Raw genomic sequence first — 27,163 nt, 5'->3', positions numbered from 1 at the left:
CATGGCATTGTTGAGGCCCAAAAAATCCACGGTTCGGCCCAATTAAATTCTCGGCCCAATGCGATACCTTACCGAGAAGAAACTCGATTTGGGCACGCGAAAGTTCGTCATATGCGCTTGCACACATGCCACGCCAAGCAAATAAGCAACACGCCACACTACAAGCTTAAGTGGGCCCAAGCCATGCAAGATGCCCGAGGCTTGCTTGAGTGGGTTGTGATATAGATGGTAATAAATTGTCATGAGGCCCATTGATGGGTCGAGAAATGGAGGTTCCGGGTTGCTTGGGAGCCTTAGAACCCAAGCCCATTTCATAGGCCCAAATATATGGATGAGCACAAAAGGGAAAGTAGCCCAACCAAAATAGCCCATCAGCTCAATAAAAATAGGCCAACACTTGTTGAGGTTAGCCCATTTATTTTACAAACCAACCCATTATCCTAGAAGGCCCATATAATTAAAATAGGAACTTGCAAAAGCCTCAGCACCTTGCTGAAAAAACAGAAGCCACGAAGGGAAGTCTGGAGGTCCACTATGCAGAGCTGCTGGGAGGCTCCAGCACATGGGAAGAACAAGTTTCAAGCCAAAATGACAGGACCCGAACCAATTTTCTCTTTGAAAACCAAGCCGACTCCTGTGCGTGTCCGACACCTGGCGAACGTCGGACACAAATGACCTTTTTACCTTTTCCTTAATTAATTTCCTTCCGACTTCTGCCAAAAATTCGGCAGAGTCTCCCCTGTAAATTGACCAAATCCCAAGTCTTCCACCTGTCAAAAAGTCTCAAAAATCCTACCAACCGCCAGACTAATACAACAAATACAACTTAACTCCAGTTTTCTCAAGTCCAACGAGATATCAGAGCATATTTACAAGATTTACAAGAAAAAATTACAACGAACTCCTACACTTTGGTGGTGGGTCGGAAGCTAAGCTGATGGCCCGGGTGGTTTCCTTCGTTCTTCTATGGCAGCTGGTCCGAGCTAGCTGGACCTCTCGAAGGTCCCTCCTGTGGATTAACTGGACTCCTGGTGCCTCACTCGAAAGATTTGGTGAAGAAATGAGGGAGATATTCGAACTGAAAGTTCGAACACAACCGACGGCAACAATGGCCGATTCCGGCCAGGCTCGGCGCGCGCACGGCTGGGGTTGGTCGGAAAATGTCGGCGGGCGAGCTGCGGTTCGGATGGGGCCGGTGCCGGAGATCGGGTCGCGGTGTGGTGGCGGCTAGGATGGCTGGAAGGGGAGGAGGTCGCGGGCTGGGTGCAATCGGGAGAGAGGAGAGAGAAATGACGGGGGAGAGAGAGAAACAGGGATAAAAATCTGATTTTTGTCCAAATTACCATTTTGCCCTTCGCGATGTTTTGATCGTAATTTCTTCGTTAAAACTCCGATTCGGGTCTACTTCGTGTCTACGGACTAGTTTTGCCGTACTCTACGCAACGGCGCAAGCAGAATTCCCGAATTCATTTTCGATCAAAAAGTCAAATTTTCCCCCTTAAAAAAATGCGAGGGCAAAAACGTCTTTTTGCTAAAAGATATTTCTTTACCTTTTAGATATTTTCTTTCTTTTCTAGATATTTTGTTTTGGGTTCTTACAATCTACCCCCCTTAAGAAAATTTCGTCCTCGAAATTTACGTACCTGCTACTCAAAGAGATACGGGTACTGTTCCTGGATCTGATCCTCAGATTCCCAGGTAGCCTCTTTCACTGTATGACTCTTCCACTAAAACTGGACTATCGCAATACTCTGTACCAATATAAAAGATATCTCCTGTATGTACAGAGATTGCTAGCTCACTCCGTAAGGCTGATAATTGACATCAGCGGTGTGGGCAAAACTAGGAGTAATGAATGAATGCGTAGCCCCAGGGTCAATTAAAAGTTTAGCAGAGGTCCCAAAAACTAATAAAGTACCTGTAACCACATCTGAAGATTCTTGCGCTTGCTGCTGAGACATATGGTACACCCTGCCGGTAGCTCTGGCACGTCTACCCCGTCCCTGCTGCTGACTGCCACCTCTACTTGCAACACTGGTTTGGGCTCCGCCACTGGACGAGGCTCCACCAAACTGTGTTCTACTCTGTGTGCCTGTTTCTCGAGGTGATGCAACAGTCGCTTCACCACATGATAACAATATTGGGCATTCTATCAAGAAATGCCCCTGTTGACCACAGTGGAAACACCCTGTGGTACCCTGTCTGCAGGTCCCAGTGTGAAATCTACCGCACACTACACACTGGGGGCTTCTCATCCTGCCAGCCGAAGATGGTGGATGCCCACCAGAATCCCTAGCTGAAATGCTCGTAGGTCGGTCTCCAGAACTACCAGTCTGGTTTGAGCCTCCACTGGAACTGACTCCTGGTCGAAAACTTCCGAAACTGCGACCGCTAGATGATCCAGAGCTATAACTGCCTCTCTTGGATGACCCTTGACTGGGACCACCTGTCTCGTACTGTCTCCTCCGAGGTTCACCTCGGGCTCTAACCATCAACTGGCTGCTCTCAATTAGTGAAGCTGACATCACCAGATCTCCAAAATTAGTCAATCGCTGACTAATCACAATGTTTCTAATAGAGGCCTTCAATCCCCTGGTAAACAGTTGACACTTTTTACTTTCATCTTCTACTAACGGTAAGCAGTACTTCGATAACTCATTGAACTTCTTCTCATACTCCAGTACCGTCATAGATCCCTGCTCTAGCTGCAAAAATTCCTCCATCTTCATGTTATGGTAAGCCTGAGGATAATACTGACTATCAAAGAACGCTCTGAAAACTGGCCACGTGATAGTTGTTGGGTCTCTATACCTTCTTCTAACCGATTCCCACCAAAATCTCGCATTCCGAGTCAGAAAGAAGGTGGCCAATGTCACTCTACGGTCTTGGGGAACGGCCATTACCTCCATAATTCGTTCCATCTTTTCAATCCATTCCTCAGCCACAGCTGGATCACCGTCTCCGTCAAATTCTGTGGCCCCAATTCTTTTTGCTTGGTCCGCATACCCCAAGGACGGGTCTCGGGACTGCCCGGCCCGGGATAAAGCCTGTGTCAAAAGCTCTAGAGTCTGCAGGATGTTTGGGTCTCCCATCACTGTGGGCATAGGAGGAGCGGGCCCTGAGGGGCCTCCCACAAACGACTGTTCAACCGGTTCCTGGACCGGTTATGGGTTAGGAAAGTTCTCAGGTTTGGGAGGAGGGTCCTGTCCCCTTACTCGGGACGACTGTCTCGTCCCCCTACGGAAACCACCACGCTTCGGGCCCATAGTCAACTGAAATAAGAACAAGGGTTCAATAACAAGTAGTAAGGTCTACAGGAAGTAAAACCTATGCTCTGATACCAAGTTGACAGGACCCGACCCAATTTTCTCTTTGAAAACCGAGCCGACTCCTGTGCGTGTCCGACACCTGGCGAACGTCGGACACAAATGACCTTTTTACCTTTTCCTTAATTAATTTCCTTCCGACTTCTGCCAAAAATTCGGCAGAGTCTCCCCTGTAAATTGACCAAATCCCAAGTCTTCCTCCTGTCAAAAAGTCTCAAAAATCCTACCAACCGCCAGACTAATACAACAAATACAACTTAACTCCAGTTTTCTCAAGTCCAACGAGATATCAGAGCATATTTACAAGATTTACAAGAAAAATTACAACGAACTCCTACACTTTGGTGGTGGGTCGGAAGCTAAGCTGATGGCCCGGGTGGTTTCCTTCGTTCTTCTATGGCAGCTGGTCCGAGCTAGCTGGACCTCTCGAAGGTCCCTCCTGTGGATTAACTGGACTCCTGGTGCCTCACTCGAAAGATTTGGTGAAGAAATGAGGGAGATATTCGAACTGAAAGTTCGAACACAACCGACGGCAACAATGGCCGATTCCGGCCCGGCTCCGGCGCGCGCAGGGCTGGGGTTGGTCGGAAAATGTCGGCGGGCGAGCTGCGGTTCGGATGGGACCGGTGCCGGAGATCGGGTCGTGGTGTGGTGGCGGCTAGGATGGCTGGAAGGGGAGGAGGTCGCGGGCTGGGTGCAATCGGGAGAGAGGAGAGAGAAATGACGGGGGAGAGAGAGAAACAGGGATAAAAATCTGATTTTTGTCCAAATTACCATTTTGCCCTTCGCGATGTTTTGATCGTAATTTCTTCGTTAAAACTCCGATTCGGGTCTACTTCGTGTCTACGGACTAGTTTTGCCGTACTCTACGCAACGGCGCGAGCAGAATTCCCGAATTCATTTTCGATCAAAAAGTCAAATTTTCCCCCTTAAAAAAAATGCGAGGGCAAAAACGTCTTTTTGCTAAAAGATATTTCTTTACCTTTTAGATATTTTCTTTCTTTTCTAGATATTTTGTTTTGGGTTCTTACACAAAACTTCCAAATAACCAAGGGATATTGGAGCGCAGATCACCCTTTGAACTAGCATGCATACCCATTTCTTTCTCTAATCAGACCTAGCCTTGGAAGAGGGGAGAAAAGAAGGAAGAAAGATGGCTGAAAATAGGAGTCTGAAATAGCCGCGGGAAAGGGAGCCTTGAGCTCCCAAAAATCGCTGATTTTGTGAAATGGGCGGAGTAGATTTCACCAAAATAAGATGATTGAAGAAATGAGGGGAGAAAGGAAGGGAAAGACTTGGCCAAATTGGATAGAAACCATTAGGGTTTCTTGGAAAATGTCAGCTTCCGGCGGCTATAAAAGGGGGCCTCTTCTACCCAACAAGATCAACCAAATCAGAGAGCAAGCTTCCTCTCTTACTCCCCAAACCCAGCAATTTCGTGCTCAGCCGATCCTTTCCCCTTAATTTTCCCTCTTGGCAAGCTGTTCTAACACTTGACAGAGTCTCTGTCAAGCTGCCGGAAAAACACTCAAGCCACCATTTTCTCTCTTTTTCCTCATGCTCAACCAAACCTCTCTGCAAACTCTTCATCTCCTGCCTTAGTACCCCTTTTCCCCCCAGGAAAACTTAGTTTTCTCTTCAGTGCTAAACTCATGACAATTTTGCTCCCATGCCACAAGCTTCTCATGCCAAGCTAGAAAATTTATCTGTAAGCTGTTGTTATTTTTATTGGTGAAGGTAACCATGGTGTTTCCTAAGGCCCTACTATCCTTTCGAAGCATTCTTGGGGCTTGATCTTCGAACTCAGGCTCAAGGGGCAATTTCATCCATTTTTACTATTTACGACAGCCCAGGCCTGTAGTAGCTGCCGAAACGAAAAAGTCCCTACATGCATTTCTCAAAAAATACTATTTTTTTAAATATAAAATGATTACCATCTAATCAGACGATTAAAAAATATTTTTATTTGGTTGATAAGCCAAGACAGGGACTCCATGGACTGAGCATATGATTCGTTGGGCCCAAAGCTAGAACATGAGAAACATAGAATAAGAATACATAGACCTCAAAGAACTTGATGAATGTTGGTTGTCATCTCAGCCTCCCAGAAATCCCTCAAGCTCTTGCACAAAGCAGCCCATCTAATCTAATCTAATCTAATCTAAAGACACCCTCAGCCAGCAATGCATTAGTTTTCTTCTCCCAATAGGAAGAGCATCACATAAATAGGAAAACCCCTATGATGTGTTTTGTGCGTGATCTATTTGAGCCCAAGCAGCATATATTGGGAAATCAATTTTTCATACGAGTGATGGCATGGCGAGGTTATTATGCAACAAGAATTTTGCTACATAAAAATAGTTTAATGAAACAATTTCAATATGCAAAAACTTACTGAGTACAACTAAGTGTCTAGTTTTCAAATTTTCCTTTTTAGTGTGGTACCTAAGATTTGTTTTGATGTACGAAATGTTAGGATCCCTCAAGGATCTTTCGACTAAATATGATCGGGGACTTTATCAAATATTATAATTAAGATAATTCTAAATTTGTTTTTGTTATTAGAGGAGGCTTGGAATCTCTTTTGGAAAGAAAAATACTCCTAATATCAAAAGGTTGTTGGTTAATAAAATAATGTTTTCGCACGCGCGTGAGCCTCCTCTGTTTTGACATTCATTTCTTACCTCTTGGCGCGCACAAACACTTCCTCTTCTACTGACATTCCTTTCTTATCTCTTGGTGGCACGCATGAAAAGCCTTATCTTCCTTGACATTCTTTTCTTACCTCTTGGAGGCGGCTGCTAGAGTCGTCTCTCTCTCCCGACATTCATTTCTTATCGCTTGACAGGTATTCGCGCACACAAGCACTCATTCTTCTGTCATTCCTTTTTGACCTCTTGGCGGGTATTGGGGCAATGGAGAGCCCCCTCTCCTCATGACATTCGTTTCTTACCTCTTGCCGCCATTAGTTTAATGAAAACATAAAATTTTCATTCAAAAGTGGATGGGAAAATATAATATATGTACACAGTTCCGATCTCGTAGACCATAGGAGTCCAAGAGATTGTGGTCACCCACCGTTAGATATTAATCCAATGGTTCAAAAAAGTTTCTTAAAAGGAGTGCAAGAGTGAGTAAACTGTTGAACTTACATCCAAAGGTGAGTGACCACAAATCTCTTGGACTCCTATAGTCCAAGAAATTAAGACTGTATATATACAATAACAAAATTGTTTTTAAATTTATGTCACATGTATGTATGCTAAAAAAAAAGTGATACGTGTGAAAAACAAATTCTGATAAAAAAAAAGTACATGATAGAAAAATTCATGTGTTGAGAAAAAGGAGGATGAAAATAGAATTTGCTTAATCCAAATCAGGACGCATATAGGCAACTACTAAGCAGCGCAGCCAATGACTCCCCGAATTGCTAATCATATAAAAATCATATCAGACTCACAAAGAAGAAGACAACACAAACAGAAAACACTTTCTTCAACGAGCTTCACAACTCCCCCCGCCTCTCTTTCTTCTCAGTTTTCTGTTAACTTTCTCATGAATTCAAAACTAACTGAAAAAGACACAAATTTTCTTTAGGGTTTTTGCTTCTCTTCTTCTTTTCCCCCTTTTTTTTTGTTAATAAAATTAATAAAATTATTTTCCAACTTCTTTCCCATGATCCAAACTCTCCTCCACAGCGACCTCAGATTCAAATTCTGAGAAAATTCAATAAAATCTCATCATGGGTGTTTCGTTTAAGGTCTCAAAGACCGGTACCAGGTTCCGTCCCAAGCCTCCTCTGCAATCCGAGACCAGCGTTGTTGACGATGACGTGTCCGATACTTCCAGAAGCAGCTCCCGAGCTGCCCCCAGGAATGAATCCAATCCTCGAGTGCTCGAGGTAAAATTTTGATATTGGTCAATTTCTCTCTGTTTAGTTGCTGATAAAACGTGGGAAAATGAGCGAGGCAATGCGAGAAAAGTAATTGAAAATCTGGGTCTGGTTCTGTGTATTTGTGTGCGTATGTATATAAGCAAAATTGAACTTTGCAGAGTGAAAAATTAACTTATTTTCTTCTTCAGTTTTCTGGGCTCTTCTTTTTCTTTTTGTTTTGTTCTGTGTAATCAAGTGGAGGATTAATTACTGGGCTTGTTTTTGGTTACCCAGAATATACAGGAAAGAAGAGACGTAGTGGTTTTCAATTTTTCAGTTTAATTCGATCTTTTGGCATATGGGTTTTGCACGAGTGTGTTCAGGCGTTGTACAGAGTCTTAATTTGAATATTTGGCTTAATCGTAGTGCATATTTTTATTTTTATTTTTGGGGGTGGAAGCTGGATGTTGAAATTAAAAGAATTTCAGATCCAGCTCATTATTTTCACAACGGGCATTTTACTTAAGGGGGAATTTATTAATTTCCTAGAGTTTTTAGCTGCTTTGGCGTCTTATGATTAAAAGATCTGATCATTGAAGCTAAATCTATTCTTGAACTAGACTTGAAGAGTTGCTATGTGGACTCAACGAAAATGTTAAAGTTCTGCTTGTAAAATTTGTTGTTTTACTCCTTTCTGTCGGTTGGTTTTAGTTGTTTTGGTTTAATTTGTGACGAGCAGGAAAATTTTGAGAGTTGACGCTTTTGATCAATATACCTAGTCTAACTGGTTAATAGTCTAATACAGCTTTTCAATTTTTGTAAGTTACATTTTCTGCGGTGGTAAATGAGATTGATGCATACGGAATCTATATTCTTATCCTGTTTTCTTGCAATCAATATATACATGGACATAACTTTTTGTGTGCCCTGATATGGAATGTGCAACCACAGAATTTTGATTATAGTTTGAGTGAGAGCCTTTGAATAAGGAGAATGAGTAGAGGGTTTGATGTACAATTTGCATTCTATTTTTGTTTTTTGACAAATTAGATTCTCTAATGGTTGACCATGTAGGGTGATGTCATTGAGAGACATGGTAGTGTGCCCGGGGTATCTGGTTCATCAATGTCTTCTGAAGGGCTTCTCGTATCTCCAGGTTTTTCACAATTTGTTTTTCTGTTTCGTTTTTTTTGGGTGCATATTCATTGTTTTACCTTGATTTTGCTTCCCTTTGTTTTGACAGAGAATGAAGTTTCCTTCACTTTGAATCTCTTCCCAGATGGATATTCTTTTGGAAAACCCTCAGAGGTTTGTTACAAAGAAAAATAAATTATGGATAACATTATATATATATTCATGAAAAACTGATTCTTTTACATCTTATTTGTTATTTTAAGGTATTATGTATTTTATGAATTTTCAGAATGAGAATGCTCATCAAGTTACACTTCAAGATGTTCCAAAGTTGTTGCACCCGTATGATAGGACATCTGAAACTCTTTTTTCGGTAAATGTCTAGTCATTTTAACCTTTTCCTCCTATATCTTTTGTGCATCCAGTTAGGGTTAGAAATTTGCAACTTTTGTTAAGAATATCAAATAGTTGCATGCATTATGACAACTCTTATATTGAGAAATTGTATATGAAATCTTTGCTGTTTTGTTGGTTCAGTGAACTCCAGCAAGCTGACTGTTGATGAGCTTCTCTCATTAGATCCATATATCAATAGACTTAACCCATCAACAAGCATGATGACATGGACTGAGTGTGTAAAACCAAACAAAGAAAAAAACAAAAAACGAAAGAGAAAGAATAATGGTTTTGTCAAAAAATGTTTCATCATTTTATTTATTTGAATTTAAATAGCTTGTAAATCACTTTATGCCACCTATAACTCCTTGTTGTCTGCCTCACAATTACTATCTGGAAGTTCTTACTTTCTATTTAATATTTACTGTAGCTTCTTTGATTTTAAATTTCTCTTCCTTTCTTATTTACAAATATATTTTGCAGGCAATTGAATCTGGCCGGTTGCCTGGAGATATTCTAGATGATATACCTTGCAAGTATGTTGATGGAACACTTCTGTGTGAGGCGAGTTATCCTATTCCTTAAGCTTACCTTTATCCAGTACCGTGAAATGTTCCTATAAAATAAGTACTTTGAAATATGAATAGTACGCCTATCAACTTTTGTTAATTGTTATATAAACAAATAATAGTAGCTCTTCAGATTGAGATAACCATATTTGTATCAAGCAGTCATCTTCTATTTGGGTTGTGTGGTATGATAGGAACACGAATTTTTTTAAAGATGGTAAGGGAATTTGAATTTTATTTGAGACGAATAAATTTCAGGAAAATTGACTTTTATTTGAACTTTATGGATGTTCCCTTTGGAGTAACTCACCATGATGCTGGAGTTTTGTTTTGAGTGGGACTTTTCTTGTTTTCCATTTTTTAGTTGGTCATGCATAGGCGGATTACTTGTGCAGATCCTTTTGTGATTCTGTTCTTTCATATATAATTTTTGTTTCTGATCCCAAAAAGATATTTGTATCATGCAGTTTCTGCATGCATGCTTAATTATGCGTATAAAGTAGGAGCTCAGTTTGTTTCTAAATGAAAAAAATCTTTAGCAATGGTCAATTACCATAATATTATTAGTATCCCATATTCCTTTTACGAGGCTCTCTTTTTCACTCCTTTTCCATTTGGGTGGTATCCTGGTCTAGGCAAACTCAGATGAAGGAAGCTTTACCAATTATCAGGGAACATAATTAATTTTATATTATCACTCAGAGTCTACATTATTGAAAGGGGGTAAAAGGTTCCATGCATGAATATGTTATTGGAGAATACTGTCTTATGCATAAATTTATTGTAGAGTTGCAAGCTTAAAAATTGACTAGGCTAAAAGCCTATGTTAAAGATAGGTTTAATTTCTAGATGTTCAAGTTTCTTCCGTAAGCATTGGTGACGTTGTTGTGATTACCTTTATGATACTGTATAAATGTACCTTTCAAAATGCTCAGTTAGATGTGAAGTTTTTATTATTTAGCTATATTTAGGCTTTAAAAACTGGTTATATGCCATTTCTTGCAGGTTCGTGATTATCGCAAATGTATTTCTGAACAAGGGCCCGGTAGTCCGCCTACTGAAGGATCCCTTGTTGTAAATAAAGTATGCCTTAAAATGTCATTGGAAAATGTAGTGAAGGATATCCCACTGATCTCAGATAATTCTTGGGCTTATGGTGATCTGATGGTAAGTACCTTGATGTCTCCCATCCTTTCCAAATAGATCTCCGTCATATGTTGAGTTGTGATGTCAACATTTTGTATTCACTTTAACTTGCAGGAAGTGGAATCCCGAATATTGAAAGCTTTGCAGCCACAACTTCACTTGGATCCAGCTCCGAAGTTGGACAGGCTCTGTAAGAATCCAGTTCCCACAAAGGTAATTAAGTTTTGATCCATTTGATGTTTTTCATTTGGATGAACTGATGCATTTTAACCATATCAAGCCTTGTGCTTGTAGCTCGATTTGGCTTTGACCAGTATGAGGAGAAAGCGGTTGAGGCAGATGCCAGAAGTTACCATCACATCTAATAGCAAGACACATGGGAAGAAAGTTTGCATTGATAGAGTTCCAGAAAGCTCCAACTGTAGGTTGGGAGATTCAGGAATCCTTCCAAGCAATATGATGCCACATCACATCCATGAAAATTTAAACACTCAAAATTTGAGCCCAAATAACATGTTGGTCCGATCTAAGAATTTTATGTCCGATGCTTCTGTTCCGGCACCACCCAACCAATCTAGGTATCATATGGGGGTTGGAACCCCAAGAAGTATGCAGGACCATGGATCAGGAACTGTTGCCAATGCATCAGCTTCACCTGTTGGGCAGGACACGATGATCTCATATGCTGACAATGTTAGCACCAATGTACCTCTTCATGGAAAGAGAGAGCATCAAGATGGGCAAATGTCACACTTATCTAATTTTAATAAAAGACAGAGGCCTTCACCAGTTGGCCTTGACGGAATGCAACATCAGCATATAGGGCCACATATAGACAGCTTCCATGGATCAGATATGAACTGGAAGAATACATTGTTGCAGCAGCAAACAATTGCCAAAGGAATTCAGTATTCTAATACAGGTATTCAGAAGTTTCCTCAGCAGGTGTTTGAAGGGGCACCGAGTCAGGATGCTGGGACAATGCAATTTTCTGTAGGACAGCCAAACATGAGATATGGTGCCAAGGAAGAGCAGTTTGAGACAGGTAAGTTAGATGGGTCAGAGCTCACTGGGATTAAGAATGATATGCAGATGGTGGAAGGAGACACAGGCCATCTTGACCCACATATATCACGGCATCACCAAAGATTACCACAGCATGCATTCATGAGATCTAGTTTTTCTCAGCAATCCTGGAATAATTTTGGTCAGAATATTGAGAAAGATGCAAGAAAGGATGACCAACTCCAAAAAAGAAAATCAGTTCAAAGTCCCCGATTATCTTCTGTGTCTTTGGTTCAATCCCCATTATCATCAAAATCAGGGGAATTTTCTAATGGTTCTGTAGGACCCCACTTTGGAGCAGTTGCAGCAACTGCTGCTTTAGGGGTATCGCAGAAGGAGAAGGCAGCAATGACTGCAGTTCCTGCTATTGGAACCCCATCTTTGACCTCCAGTGCTAATGACTCTATGCAACGGCAACACCAGTCTCAAGTTGCTGCAAAGCGAAAGTCAAATTCCCTCCCTAAGACCTCAGCAATGAGCGGTGTTGGGTCTCCTGCCAGTGTTAGTAATATAAGCGTTCCACTAAATGCAGGCAGTCCTTCTGTCGGAACTCCATCTTCTACTGATCAAAGCATGCTTGAAAGATTCTCAAAAATTGAAGCTGTCATGAGGTATAATTCCTGTTTTTCTTCCTTTTCATCATAATACCATACTAGTTTTGAATTTATATAAATTCTTTGTACTTTATCACCAGCACTTTCTTTTCTCTCCCTGATCCTACAAAAGAAAGTGAAGGGCAGGATAGAAAATGGAAATTTTTTAAATGTATGTTCCCTAATTGTTGTAAGCATTTAATCAGTTAATAGTTTCAATTCAAGGAGATAGCTATAGATTCTACAGCCTATCTATGTGATTTCTTTCCCACTATGTTGATTACTTGCCCTTCATCGAGTGTTCTTTAACTTGTAAAGATGCGAGGTCAAAATTTTAAGATCCTATCATCTTTGTGGTAAAAGACCTGCTAGTCAATTATATGGAAATAACAGCATTTAATTCGTTTTGTCCGGTTTTTGGTTTTAGGCATCAACTCAGCAGAAGAAAGAATAAGGTTGATGATCCACCCAACAGGAAGCCAAATACATTTTCAGCTCAACAACTTCTGACCTCCCTCTCAAATGGTTCCAATAATGACGATTTCAAAGAGGATCCATCCATGAGATCTTTGTCGAAGTCACTTGTTGGTGGCAACATGAATATCTGCAAGACTAGAGTTTTGAATTTTACGCAGCATGATCGTATAGTTCAAGGTGCAGTATATCATATCAATCACGAATATGTGTTTTGATATATTTATTCAACTTTTGGGCCATATTTTTGGGTTTGTTTAAACTTCTAGTAGAATCTCTGCCCCTTACATTCTACATTTGTTTCTACAGGAGGAACTGCTTATGATGTTCCGAAGGCACGAACTAGATTGATCATGTCAGAGAAACCAAATGATGGTACTGTAGCAATGTACTATGGCGAAATAGATGAAGCTGAATTTCTGGCTGCTGAGGATTATCTTCCTACGTTGTCCAATACTGTAAGTGTTTTTGTACAGATTAAACTTTACTGTCTGAGGTGATCCATCTGTTTGAGCGAACTCAGTGTACTACCAGTTAGTTGAGGCAATCAACAATTTTTTTCATCATTCTATCTTATTGATAATTCATTTTATCAAAATATAAATTCCCATAAGTACCCGTCTTTTGTGGTTTCTCAGTTTTAAGCTCTTATACTCTTTATTTGTTTTCAATTTCACATCACTGTTTCAGAATTTTTTTTTTCGCTCTTTCAACTCATCCTATGGGGTCCTTGGGTGTCCTGCATTTATATTCTTTACATTCTTCAAAAAAAAATTCTGCCATTTGTTGCAAAATGCTCCTTGTCATATTTGTCCTATAAACATTCTGCATCATCAAGCTTGGCTTGACGTTCAGAATAATTTGTTGGCTGATGATAATACATAACCTTCTGAAGAGTCACTAGTAGCTTTGGTTGTCTAAGAGAGCTTGACTGAAATCTATGTCAGGATAACTCTCACAATTTATCGTTTCTTATGTTTTCTGTTGAACTGACATATATATTTACCTTTTTCCTTGCAACAGCACTTGGCGGATTTGCTTGCAGCACAGTTCTCTTCACTGGTATGGTTTAGAAGGTCTTGAAGTTCATTTAGAGTTTAAGTTACACTTTTCCTTTGTGATTTATGTTATCTTCTTATACAGATGGAACATGAGGGTTATCGTAAAGAGGATCAAATCCAACCAAAGCCAACCCGCATGAATCTTGGCCCAGGAAATCAATCAAATGCTTCTGGACTGGCTCGTAATAATTCAGCAGTTGAGATGCAACAATATGCAGAATCAGTTTCAGGTCAGGCATCCAATGAAGTTGCTAAGCCAATTAATGGTGGTAATTCATCCTTAAATCCGGCCCAGAATCTTCTACCAAGCACAAGGATGCTGCCTCCTGGAAACCCTCAGGCCTTACAGATGTCTCAAGGGCTCTTGACTGGGACTTCAATGTCTCAACGTCCACAACAGCTGGAATCACAGCCATCACTTCAGCTGCAGCAGCAGCAACAACAACAGCAGCAGCAGCAGCAACAGCAGCAGCAGCAGCAGCACCACCACCAACAACAACAACAACAACAACCGCAGCAGCAACAACAGCCGCAGCAGCAGAGCAGCCAACACTCCATGATTCAGCAGCAGCATCCCCAGCTCCAGAGATCAATGATGCTTGCAAATCCACTTTCACAGTTGAATGCAATTGGACAGAATCCCAACATGCAGTTGGGTAATCAGATGGTGAATAAGATTTCCACCCTGCAACTTCAGCTTTTACAACAGCAGCAGCAACAGCAGCAACAACAACAACAGCAGCCACAAATGCAGAGAAAAATGATGATGGGACTTGGAACAGCTATGGGTATGGGGAGCATAGGCAATAACATGGTTGGGCTTTCAGGCCTTGGAAACACAATTGGCATGGGAGCTGCAAGGGGAATAGGAGGAATGTCAGCACCCATGACACCTATTTCTGGAATTGGAAATGTGGGTCAGAATCCAATGAATTTAAGCCAGGCTTCAAATATTAGCAATTTAACCCAGCAACTTCAATCTGGAAGATTAACACAAGCTGCTCTCATGGCATCTAAATTTAGGATGCAACAGAACCGAGGCAGCATGATAGGGGTCCCTCAGTCAAGCATGGCTGGGATGTCAGGATCCAGACAGATGCATCAGGGAACTGCTGGTCTCTCAATGTTGGGTCAGTCTCTGAGCCGAACTAACATGAGTCCTATGCAACCTATGGGTCCACCAAAGCTGGTGGCGGGGATGAATATGTACATGAACCAGCAGCAGCAGCAGCAGCAACAACAACAGTTACAGCAGCAACAATTACAGCAGTTGCAGCAACAGCAGCAATTGCAGCAGCAGCAGCAATTGCAACAGCAGCAACAAGAAACAACTTCACCACTACAGGCTGTTGTTTCGCCTCAGCAGGTGGGCTCCCCATCAACGATGGGAATTTCACAACTAAACCAGCAAAGCCAGCAGCAACAGCAGCAGGCTAGCCCACAGCAAATGAGCCAAAGAACTCCAATGAGTCCACAGCAGATGAGCTCAGGGGCAATCCATGGCATGAGTGCTGGTAATCCAGAGGCTTGTCCTGCAAGCCCACAGCTGAGCTCTCAAACGCTTGGTTCAGTTGGTAGTATCACAAATTCTCCTATGGACCTTCAAGGTGTGAACAAGAGCAACTCTGTTGGTAATGCATAGTAAAATTATGAAATCTTGGGCTTGTTTTCTGGAGTTAATGGTTCAGCTGCTCCTCTCAGAAGCCTCCTCCTCAAGTTCAGGAATTGTTGAAGCAAAAGCTGATGTGGGCAGGAATTGGCTTTGAATTTCAGAGATAAGTCAACCTGTAGAATTATTAGGAATTAACATTACAACATTTATATAGTTCAATAATGTCTGGCAGAAGTACTACTTTAGTACTCGATGTCACCTGCGAAAGTTGCAAAGGTGAATACTTTTACTGGGCTCCAGAGCGCTGAGAAATAAGATCCATCAAGAAGCATTGTGCTGTATAAGTGTATAAGTTCTTGGGAATTGGTTAAATGTTTATTTGACTCACAAAAGTTTACTGTTAACTCAAATAGTTAGTATTTATCCAGATTGTCATTTCTCAGTGGTTTGGTTTGGTTTTTGTTTTTGTTTTCGTTTTGGCCAATGCAATTTGTTGACTCAGTAAGAAGAAAAGGGCGTGATTGGGAATTTCCTCATCTACTTATTTATTGAAAAGAAAGGGGGAAGGGAGAAAGGGGACTAAAACTGAGTAGTAAAATAAAATTTAGAAACTAGAAAGCAAAAAATAATCTTAATTTAGAAACTAGCAAAGGTGCTCGTGCGATGTCACGGGTATTAAAATATATGTAAAAAGTTGTAAAAACATATAGGGAACACAATATTATTTACATACATGTGAAAGTTTTAAGTTACAAAAGAGAGATCAGTAACATGTTATGTAGGTGAAGTAGTGTTTGAAAAACTATTACAGCTGTTGCAATAGATAGATAAATAACATGTTTTATACACTAAGATATACATTGATGTGGCATTACTTCTCTCCACTGGTTCTTGGTTTTTCATCGATGTCTTCAGGAAGGGTATTTTTCTTTTGTTGGCTTGGCTGCGTAGGTGTTTTTTCTTCTTTCTTCTCATGTGCAGGTATTTTCACTTCTTTGTTACAAATTGGAAAAATGGTATTTGTCAGTGTAGATAAATGACAAAGTTCTAGTGAAAATAAGACAATAAAATATGTGTGATTTGTTCTATGGATCATAACAATGGAAATAAGTTGAGCAGTATTGCCTTATTTAAAGAAAAAAGGAAACAAAAGTTTATATTATGCAGCTACAAAAAGAATACAGACCTTAAACCCTTTCCGTAAATTCTTTATATATTTAGCAACCACATTTCACTCATCTTTCTCAAATGCACAAATGGGTAGAATTTGTAGCATAGTTCACTATTCTTTCCCAGATTTGCTCATCTTTCTCACATTTCACTCATCTTTCCCAAAAAAGCCATGTTTCTTAATATGAACTGAAATTTGCAGCAACTAAATATTAGAATTGGGACGAATTGAAGTATACGTATACCACTTGAGTGAACTACAAAAATTAATGTAGGATAGAATCTTTAAAGTCAAACATATTGGGTCGTCTTTTGGACAAAAGGATATGAACCTAATTGTGCATTGTAAAATATGTTCGGAAATTTTTTTTCTTTCTTCATATTTTAGAAGATTAGCTATGTTAATGGCTCATACTATCACTATATGTTAATGGCTCATACTATCACTATGAGCCCCTCAGAAGATACCATATGACGCGATAGGCCAAGACACCTTTATACCGAGCCGATCATGTATGATACCACTCGGCCTCAACAATAAGCTCCTTAGGAAGAATATGACGAATCAAGGAGGAGACCAGTGATCGGGTGTTCAGGAACCGACCCGACCACTATGGCACCATGACCAACTAGAGATGCATTAAATGGGACAGCCTAGCAGGCAAGAAAGGTCGGTTGATGCACATCCCATCCTTAACCAGGTGTCGCCTTACCCTTCGATCTCTAGATGAACAGGCTGGTGATGGAGAAGGATCATTTAATACACCTCCCATTCTTGTCCACCTGTCACTTCGCCACCTGATCCCTGTCAGGAAGTAGGATGATCAGAAATAGAACATTAAATGTAACTCAACCTAGGGGGATAGAGAAAAAGATATCTTCCATAAAATATCTTGGTCTCCCCTTCTAACCCCTATAAATACCCCTCATCTATCTCTGGACAAAGGTAATAAATATTCTCACTAAGTAAACCCTACATCCTTTCTCCCCACATGATAAACACATCTAACTTAATCATTGGAGGGAGTATAACTGCGATCACCCCCAATTCGCTCCAATCCTGATAGTTATTCTTAGTGTGCAGATCTTCTACAAGTTACTTCTCACCCTTGAAGATTGAGGTATAGGCCCTGAACTGGATCCCTATCCAGGCCATTCATTATACTTGGAGGATACTAAGTTTACAAGCTAATATACTTTTTTTGCAATCGAATTGTAGTTGAAGACAACCATGAGAAAAAGAAACTGTCCCCAAATTCGACACAATGAACTACCACTTAATATAGAGAAATTGGGTGGGGAAAGAAGATATGAACAATGAAAAACTATGTGGGTATTGCCTTATTTAAACAAAAAAAGAAGCATAAGTTTATATTCTGCAGCCACCAAAAAGAAGCAAAAGTTTCAACCATCTTTACCAAAGGCACAAATGGGTAGCCCCAAATCCCAGTTGTCAACTCTCATACGAAGGCATACAATGCGAAACTAAATAAAACAGCATTTGGGTAAGACAGATATACCAGAGAAGCAACCTATAATTTGTGTATGAATACTTATTTCCTCCGTTGATATAATAATCCACATTAAAGTTTTATAACTTGTTATAGTAGGCAGATGAACAAATTTAAAACAAAATTCCAAGTTGGATCAAATTTGTAGAATAATGTTGTTTCCGCTGTATGTAGAGTATGTAATGATGTTTCCAATTTGAAAAATCTAATTGAAAATTAGTTCATATGGAAGCTCTAATAAAATAAGAAAATAAGAAAATAAGAAAATAAGAAAATTCTAATAATCAATAAAAAATAGTAAATAAAAAAAGAAAGAAGTATATTTTAAGTTCATGGAGACATATAAATTTATTGAAGTTATGAAATATCCATACTGCAACTTCCATAAATATTTTATATTAAATAAAAAAGGCAAGTTTTTATTTATTTATTATGAACTAAAATTTGCAGCAACTAAATATTAGAATTGGGAAGAATTGAAATATAACGTGTATCACTTGAGTGAAGTACAAAAATTAATGTAGGACAGAACCTTTAAAACCAAACATGTTGGCTCTTGTTTTGGACCAAAGAATCAAACCTAATTGCATTATAAAAGATGTTTGAGAAAAGTATTAGTAAATGTTAGATAATGTGAAAATATCGATACGAAGGAGTTAATTGTTATATAAATCCTAATCTTTTTAGTTTTTTTCCCGATGAGAGAGGTGAAAAGAGCTCTCTTAACTGCGAGTCTATACCTCTTTATTGAATCCGAAATGGGCTCTGCTAGAGAAAGGTTGGGTGAGACAGTGAGAGATGTAGGCGGATCTTGTTTTGAGAAAAGTGGTGGAGTGAGCGGAAGCATTTGGGTAGCAATATTTTTTTTCTCATGTTTAACCAAATTTTGATCAAATGGCTCTGAGCCTGATTCAAGAAGCTGTAGTCTGTCATCAAACACAAGTTGAATAAGTAGATCGCTTCTGTTTTCACCTTTGCACAACAATAAATCGCATAAATTATAAATTGAAATAAAGTTATGTTCTTGTATTAAATGAAAGAGCAGAAACTTGAATTTGAATCTACAGTGAAGTTAAAATTCTGTTACATTTCCTTTTCTTACACAAACAAATGAAAACATGAAAATATGACGATATGAAGTGAAGACTGGTTTCTTTTCAAATTCCTTGAGGACAATCACATCTTAATTGGTTGAAAAGTAACCAATACCACAAAGAGAAAACTAAATAAACACAACACAACTCATTTCAAAATCCAAAATCCAAAATCCATATGCATGCAAGACAGTGTAGACCAATGTCAAATGTCTAATAAAAAACAAATTCCATAAAACCAAACATGCACCAAATCCTATATAATTAGTTAAGCCAACGGGATGAATTTGTTTGTGGAAATTAGTTCAATGGCCCGTAATTGTGACTTGCAACCAACCATTTGCAGAGAGGAGCAGTTTGAACTTAGAAGACAACTTACATGAATCAAAATCTTCCATTTATGAGTGGATTATGATGAAAATTTAAAACCCCAAGCAACATATTTATAAAGCATAGAAAACCTTACAGTCATAGAACAACCTCTGTAACATCACAAATAAACAAAATGAGTAACACACAATTCTAAAAAAACAAAATTATTATAATGTAACACGTAATTTCTTAGTATGTAGTACATTATTTACATTACAGCGAGAAAAGCCTCGAGTCTCAAATGAATATATATTAATTTACACAAAGTTAGTACAAAAACATATGAGCATAAAAACAAAAAATAATAAAAAAACAAATATTAACAACAATAGATCATTACACAATTTAGAGTAACCCCAACAACAGTTGATGAATTGATTGCTTTTGTTGGGGGACGAAAGCAAGTGTTTCTAAAACAGAGAATAAAACTGTTTGCTCGGTAGGAGAAAATAAACTCTCATATGCCAACAACCATTGTTCTTAAAGGCTTATCTTCTAAACCTATCACTAACTCGTTCTAGGAACCAATTTGAGCAAGGAATTAAAGGATTCAACAGTTTGCTTAGCAAACCATCAGCAAGTCATTAATTTGTTAAAAAGTTGATGGAATGCAAACCTGAAGACAAACGATACAAGAACTTGCAGCCAACAAAAATGGAATCTCTCTCAGACCAATACTCTACAAAATGATGAAAAATCTCTCAACCAACGAACAAATCGATGAGATGAAGACCAAAAGAAGGGTGAGATTCACAACGCGCCGCCCCAAACGGAAAGAAAAGTTTTAGTGTATGGCAGTTTAGACATTTTACTGTGCTATTGGGAAAAAAGAGGCTGAGTAACAGTAAAACGGGGGACAATTGCATCATTTCACTGTGCTTAGGAACAATGTCTAATTGGATTGGATTGTATATATAAATTTATTGTTCTTCATTTTATTTAATTTCTCAATGACTATTTAACTTCGGCATGAAAGTGCTATCACTCACACTATCACATACGTTAACATTGTGATCACAGTTTAATAAAGTTGAATTACAATATGAGAGACAAGAATAACAATGTGCAGTCGTTCTCATTCATCTCTCTGCAGAATATTGTTTTGATGCTTGTAAAAGAAAATTAAAGCATCGAACGTAGCTTATCAAATTCTGTGGTCACATGGCTCCTGGTAATATCCTTGACATTGGGGCAGCCAGAAAGGGCCATAGTGAGCTCAAACTCATCCTTCAGCATTTCGATGACTCGTCTCACTCCACGTTCTCCGTTTGCTGCAAGGCCATAGACAACAGGCCTTCCAACCTGCAGTTACATTTGAGTATATCAGAAGATTGATATGCTAGATGATTAGACAGTGTGGTGGATATCTTACAAGGACAGCTTGTGCACCAAGAGCTAATGCCTTGAAGACATCTGTTCCTCGCCGTACTCCTCCGTCAAAAAGAACGGGAACTCTTCCTCCAACGGCATGAACCACCTGAAAACATTATAGATAGATTATGATTGAACATTTTTACAGCTTTGCCAACTGAAATTGTGATAGAAAAAAGCATTGCAATAACCATTATGAAAAAACAAGCTTCCCTTTTATTGCAAAAATGGCACAGTTTCTTCTAAAGACGACTCTGTCAAAATATTATTTTGGGTTTAAAAAAGCTTAGCAAGTGGAAGTTGCATTCTTTTTGCGCCTTACAAGTTACACCAGAATAATGATGAATTAGAGACAGAGTTTTACCTCTTCCAGGACAGAAATAGTGGCAGGTGTATAATCCAATTGACGGGCTCCATGATTAGAGACGACAATCCCAGCAACACCTACTTCCACAGCCTTTCTTGCTGAAATGGCAGAACAACTACTATTCAGTAGGGGTAATGTCTAGTTTCCTTTATACGTAAATTGAGCTTTCCCTCTATGAGTTAATAATATTTGCAAAAGGTAAAGATAAGCCTTGAGTAGTTGATGTTTACCATTCTCATGAGTGAGTACCCCCTTGATTAGAATTGGCAAGTTTGTAATAGATTTCAACCATCCTATGTCCTGCATATATGATTCGATATATAACGTCAATGGGTATTCTATAGCCTCAATCTCAAAAGAAAGTTACAACGGAACAAAATCCGTATATTACAACGGAACAAAATCCGTATAAGTCATGCATCTGTATAGTGTAGTGTAGTCCCATGAAAGGGAAAGAAAGAAATTAGCCTTAGTAAAAAGGTCTCTAAACATATGGGCTAGAAGCATATGACCATATAATCAGAGGAGTCTACTGACTTATACCTCCCAGCTCAAAGAAGTATCATAGATTCCTTTGATCAAAGCTTCCAAGTTTGATCCTTTATCCTGCAGAGAAAGTGTCATGCATACAACTGAGGAAAATATAGCACATTTAAATGAAAAGTTTCACAATAAAACTATTCCCTCACAGTGTCTACTTCAGTTGATAAAAGGCCTTCAAAATTCCTCAACTGAGGTGCAACCATTCTGCAGAAATTGTCATAATCATGTTTCAAATGAGATGCATATATAGTTCAACGCACAACATTCGACTTGATTTGCACAGAAAAGTTACTGTCCTCCTATTGTACTTCAAAAGCAATAAATTGCACAGCATCAAGAAACAAGGAAAAAAAAAAAGCAGGATGATCTCAACCTATTCTTTATGTCTGCCTCTCTTCGACCAAGTCTGGGAGTATCAACAGTTAAGACAATAGCCTTGTAACCATTTTTTTCAACTCTGTGAACTATCTGAGCTGATATATCTCGTCTCTTGAGAACCTGTTACAGAAAGGGTACCATTTGATAGCTTGAGCTTTGATTGGCAGGATATAGCGGAAACAAGAAGAAATGTTGCTATAAAGAACAAATTTAGCTTAGCGAAACTAAAATGAGCTCACGAGAGAATAAATACATATAATTGAAAGAACCGAACTGCATTGCAGCTGGAAGCAACCTCCTCCACGGTGCAGGTAGACATGTTCGACAAAATCTACAATGAAAAACACTACAATTCAAATACCAAACTACACACATTAGCTCAATACATGTCATAATAACTCATAAAAAATACCATTATGGTGTTGCACGCAGCTGCTGCTCTAGCAGTGGCAACCTCTCCTGCATTAAACATAAAGATCAGGTAAAAGTTAGTGTCTGAAACCAATCTCAACTCAGAACTCTGGGAAGAAGATTTAGACCTTCAGGGTGTGCTAACTGATGCATAGCTGTAGGAGCAATCATTATAGGCGCTGAGATTTTGTAACCCAATATAGTAGTTGACATATCAATTCTACTAACATCTACAAGAACTCTAGGGCGCAACCTGTAAGAAAGACACAGGAATCACTCAAACAATTATACGTATCTTACAGTATTTGTCAGCAGGTTTAAACGTTATATGATTCGGCGAAATGCTGCAACATTCTCTTTTAGCGTGTGCTGGTCCTCAGCTCCCCCAGTATAGAAATCATAGTACATTTTTGGAAGGGCTTGCCTAGCCAATTCTTGGAACTCATTCACATTGACAGGTTCGGAGGCCATTTACCTGGGAACATAAACATTGATCAATCATAGCTTTCGAGTTTCGAACAATCCATCCTTGATGATATGACATAAACATCGAAAAATACAAGCAAAGGACAATAGATTTACTTAGAATCTAAAATACTTGGCGAACATCCATTCCATTGCAATCCTAAACAATTTTTGTTTGTCAAATAAACTACTGAATTCCATTGCAATCCTAAAAATATGCGCATTCATGCTGACATGCCAATCAAATAAGCTGATCTTAAAACAAAATTACAAGCTACACATACCTATGACTTGAGACTAGGAAAACCCAAAATTTGTTTTCGTCCTGAAGAACTGGAGAGCCACTACCCAGTATGACAGTCTGGTACCTCTGGACTAAATTCTTTGTTAAATTCTGGATGAGAGATAGAGAATCGTATTGGAATGAGTGCTATTTAATCTAATTCTGTTCTGGGACTGTTTTTGTCTGTTTCCAGGGTAAATTATGACTTTGTTTCGTTTATGTGGGCCCGACAAAGGAACAGAGAAGATAATTTGAAATAGTCCCATGTTGTGACACCTGACTGATGTGTCACTTGTGAATACCATCTTAATTATAATTAGAGGAATGCTAGCAACTTTCTCTGTTGTACCTTCTTTCTTTTTCTCATGACATGTGTCACTTTTCTTACACTAAAAATAATTTAATTAATGCATGAAATAAGATAACATTTGTTTCCAAATTTACCCTGATTTTTTGTATGAATTTTTAATATTTCCTTAAATTTATTATCCAAATTTGTTACAACTTTCTTGTCACCTTGTTAAAAAATTAAATAAGAAAAAACATTAGGCTTTTTTTTCTTCCCTTTTTTGAAAGACTCCAACAAATAGACTTACCTAATTAATGGTTTTAAAAAAAAAAAAATCAAACTTACCGAATTAATGGTTTGAAAATGCAATCAATGAACTTCCTTTTAAAACAGACTTCCTTAGAAGAACATCTATTAAAAAAAAGGATATCTCTTTTGTGGATTTTTTTTAAGGTCATTATTGTGTGTGTGTGTGTGTTTTTTTTTTTCCTTAAAAAAATAGATATTTTCTTTAAAAAAAAAACAAAAATTTTTAATTTAGTAATTTTTTACATATGGTAAGAGAGTTGTAAAAAAAAAATTGGATAAATTGAAGGATAATACATTTAATAAGGGTAAACTTGGAAAACAAAAGATGGTTTGTTTGATGTATTAGTGTCATTATTTTAAGTGTATGAGAAGTGACACATGTTATGAGAAAAAGGGAGAAGGTCTAAAAGATAAGGTTACTAGCATTCCCCATAATTCAATGAAACAGACACTAACAGTTAGTTCTTTCTCATGTTGAAAATTTTACATTTCTCACTTCTTCACATGCACATTGCCTTTCCTTAACTGGTCTGTCAATTTTCTATTATGTCTAAACTTATTGATGTGTATGAGTTCTTATTGTGTATTGGGGGAACAAACAAAAAGGAAGACAGATTAGTCAATGAAATAATGTATGGAATTTTCATTCTTTCTTTATGTAATTTTCATATTAAATGACGAAGAAAATTCTAGAGGAAGATAGATTAGTCAATGAAATAATGTATGAAATTTTCGCTCTTTCTTTATGTAATTTTCATATTAAACGACGAAGTAAATTTTAGAGGAAGACAGATTAGTCAATGAAATAATGTATGGAATTTCTACTCTTTCGTTTTGTAATTTTCATATTAAATGACTTAGAAAATTCCAGAGGAAGACAGATTAGTCAATGAAATAATGTATGGAATTTCCGCTCTTTCTTTATGTAATTTTCATATTAAATGATGAAGAAAATTCTAAAGGTAGACTTATAAGAAAAGGATATACATGTGCTCATAAATGAAAAAGTAAAATACATGTCCTCCTCATTTGTTCTGAGGAGTGGGACAAAAGTGGGTGTTTATAAGACTTTGAGGAAGACTTTTACCAATCAATCAATGAAGACTATAGGAATACTTAAACACCAATGAACGGCTCCTTTTTTGGTTAGGGGAACGTGTGTGTGGGTGTTAAAACTCATTGGAGAAAGACTAGAGGACTATACCATATCATGTGGTAGATAATGTGTCAATTTGCAAAAAACTTTAGTAGCAAGTGGACTATACTAGCCACCTACAGCTTTAAGCCTGATCATACAGATAATGCTTGCATCCTTTGTTTTACCGCGACTGCTAGCACAAAGAAAGCCGATGCTTTCATTGCCTCTTCTACCTCCACGCGACATTGCTCTGTCGGGCTTTCTCCCATTGCGGAGAATTCCCCACTACTGCATTTAGTAGGAGTATGGGCTGTGTCTCAGTTAGTGTGGTTGATCTTCCTAATTGCCTTAGTTAGCTTTGCTTTACCAACTACCTAATTAGACACAAGGCCCCTTCTCAGAGAGAAAGTTACTAGCAGAACTATATAAGACTTTTAACAGTTGTCACATATGATTATGTGTGTTAAATCCCTTTCAACCTTAACCCTAGAATTACACAGAGTAACAAGTATTGTTTATTGAACTATCGAAACAGTACAATATTCTCAACAACTCATTCTTGATACAATAATTGCATAATATAGCTGTTAGCTCTTATTAACCAATTTGGTTAGAAACTAATTTTTTCACTAATCAATTAACAAACTGACTATGCCAACTCATCACTAATCTAGCTCAGCAATGATGAGGGTTCCTAACAATGTGATTAGCCAATGTGACGTAGTGTTATTGATTAAAATATAGTCATTCCTACCACCTCATGTAAATCCCACAAGACTCCCAGTCACGGAGGGAAAGAAAGTAGGGAAAATGCTAGCAACCTTCTCTCCAACCTTCTTTTTTGGACCTTCTTCCTTTCCATCATGATATGTGTCACTTTCCTTACACTAAAAACAATGTAATTAATGCATCAAATAAGATAACATTTGTTTCCAAAATTACCCTTATTTTTTGTATTGATTTTAATGTTTCCTAATACTTGTTATCCAAATTTGTTACAACTTTCTTATCACCTTATTAAAAAATTAAATAAGGAAAAACATTAGGTTTTTTTTTCTTTTTTGAAAGACTCCAATAAATAAGACTTACCTAATTAATGGTTTAGGAAAAAAAAATATTCAATAATCAGACTTACTGAATTAGTGGTTTGAAAATGAAATCAATGAACTTCCTTAGAAGGACATCTCTTGTCTGTACAACAAAAGGATATATTTTGTGGAATTTTTTAAGGTCATTATTGTGTGTGTGTGTGTGTGTGTGTGTTTTTTTTTTTTTTTGGTTTTTTAACAACAAAAAAAACGTTTTTCCTCTAAAAAAAAATAGACATTTTCTTTTTGAAAAAAACAGAATTTTTTTAATTTTGTAATTTTTTACATATGGTAAGAGAGTTGTAAAAAAAAAAAAAGGATAAATTGAAGGACAATACATTTAATAAGGGTGAACTTGGAAAATAAAAGGTGGTTTGTTTGTTGTATTAATGTCATTATTTTAAGTGTATAGGAAGTGACACATGTCATGAGAAAAAGGGAGAAGGTTGGAGAGAAGGTTATTAGCATTCCCCATCATTCAATGAAACAAACGCTAACAGTTAGTTCTTTCTCATGTTGAAATTTTTACATTTCTCACTTCTTCACATGCACACTGCCTTTCCTTAATTGCTCTGTCAATTTTCTGTTATGTCTAAACTTATTGATGTGTATGAGTTCCTATCGTGTATTGGGGGAACAAACAAAAAGGAAGATAGATTAGTCAATGAAATAACGTATGGAATTTCCATTCTTTCTTTATGTAATTTTCATATTAAATGACGAAAAAAATTCTAGAGGAAGATAGATTAGTCAATGAAATAATGTATGAAATTTCCATTCTTTGTTTATGTAATTTTCATATTAAATGACGAAAAAAATTCTATAGGAAGATAGATAGTCAATGAAATAATGTATGGAATTTCCGCTCTTTCTTTATGTAATTTTCATATTAAACGACGAAGAAAATTCTATTGGAAGACAGATTAGTCAATGAAATAATGTATGTAATTTTTGCTCTTTCTTTTTGTAATTTTTATATTAAATGAATCAGAAAATTCTAGAGGAAGACAGATTAGTCAATGAAATAATGTATGGAATTTTATGCTTTTTCTTTATGTAATTTTCATATTAAATGATGAAGAAAATTCAAATGGTAGACTTATCAGAAAATGATATACATGTGC

General features: G+C 38.0%; 3 protein-coding genes across 4 annotated transcripts; 1 reads left to right on the top strand and 2 right to left on the bottom strand.

Annotated features, from left to right (window-relative positions):
* Window positions 1–1,793: 1,793 nt before the first annotated feature.
* Window positions 1,794–3,092, bottom strand: LOC117620937. The gene has a single exon (XM_034351198.1). It carries the CDS (start codon window positions 3,090–3,092, stop codon window positions 1,794–1,796), a length of 1,299 nt encoding a protein of 432 aa, XP_034207089.1.
* A 3,630-nt stretch (window positions 3,093–6,722) lies between these two features.
* On the top strand, window positions 6,723–15,686 carry LOC117621285 (protein PHYTOCHROME-DEPENDENT LATE-FLOWERING). Its single transcript, XM_034351666.1, has 12 exons — window positions 6,723–7,227; window positions 8,275–8,356; window positions 8,444–8,508; window positions 8,624–8,707; window positions 9,214–9,294; window positions 10,305–10,466; window positions 10,560–10,658; window positions 10,740–12,121; window positions 12,531–12,757; window positions 12,887–13,035; window positions 13,601–13,639; window positions 13,721–15,686. Exons 1-12 carry the CDS (start codon window positions 7,069–7,071, stop codon window positions 15,278–15,280), a joined length of 4,089 nt encoding a protein of 1,362 aa, XP_034207557.1. The 5' UTR covers window positions 6,723–7,068; the 3' UTR covers window positions 15,281–15,686.
* Window positions 15,687–20,310: 4,624 nt separating this feature from the next.
* Window positions 20,311–23,342, bottom strand: LOC117622051 (peroxisomal (S)-2-hydroxy-acid oxidase GLO4). 2 transcript variants are annotated; one of them, XM_034352565.1, is made up of 12 exons: window positions 23,217–23,342; window positions 22,796–22,942; window positions 22,596–22,720; window positions 22,469–22,515; window positions 22,310–22,387; window positions 22,052–22,176; window positions 21,825–21,882; window positions 21,679–21,741; window positions 21,366–21,435; window positions 21,133–21,233; window positions 20,770–20,874; window positions 20,311–20,699 (listed from the first exon to the last, which is right to left on the bottom strand). In XM_034352565.1, exons 2-12 carry the CDS (start codon window positions 22,936–22,938, stop codon window positions 20,520–20,522), a joined length of 1,095 nt encoding a protein of 364 aa, XP_034208456.1. In that variant the 5' UTR covers window positions 22,939–22,942; window positions 23,217–23,342; the 3' UTR covers window positions 20,311–20,519. The 2 variants fall into 2 exon arrangements, with proteins under 2 accessions (XP_034208456.1, XP_034208457.1); XM_034352566.1 differs by lacking the exons at window positions 22,796–22,942; window positions 23,217–23,342 and having other exon boundaries at window positions 22,469–22,498; window positions 22,595–22,680.
* Between the last annotated feature and the right edge of the window lie 3,821 nt (window positions 23,343–27,163).

The sequence above is a fragment of the Prunus dulcis genome, chromosome 3 (genome assembly GCF_902201215.1).
Source record: "Prunus dulcis chromosome 3, ALMONDv2, whole genome shotgun sequence".
NCBI classification, from domain to species: Eukaryota; Viridiplantae; Streptophyta; class Magnoliopsida; order Rosales; family Rosaceae; genus Prunus; species Prunus dulcis.
This window is presented reverse-complemented; position numbering and strand designations above follow the sequence as displayed.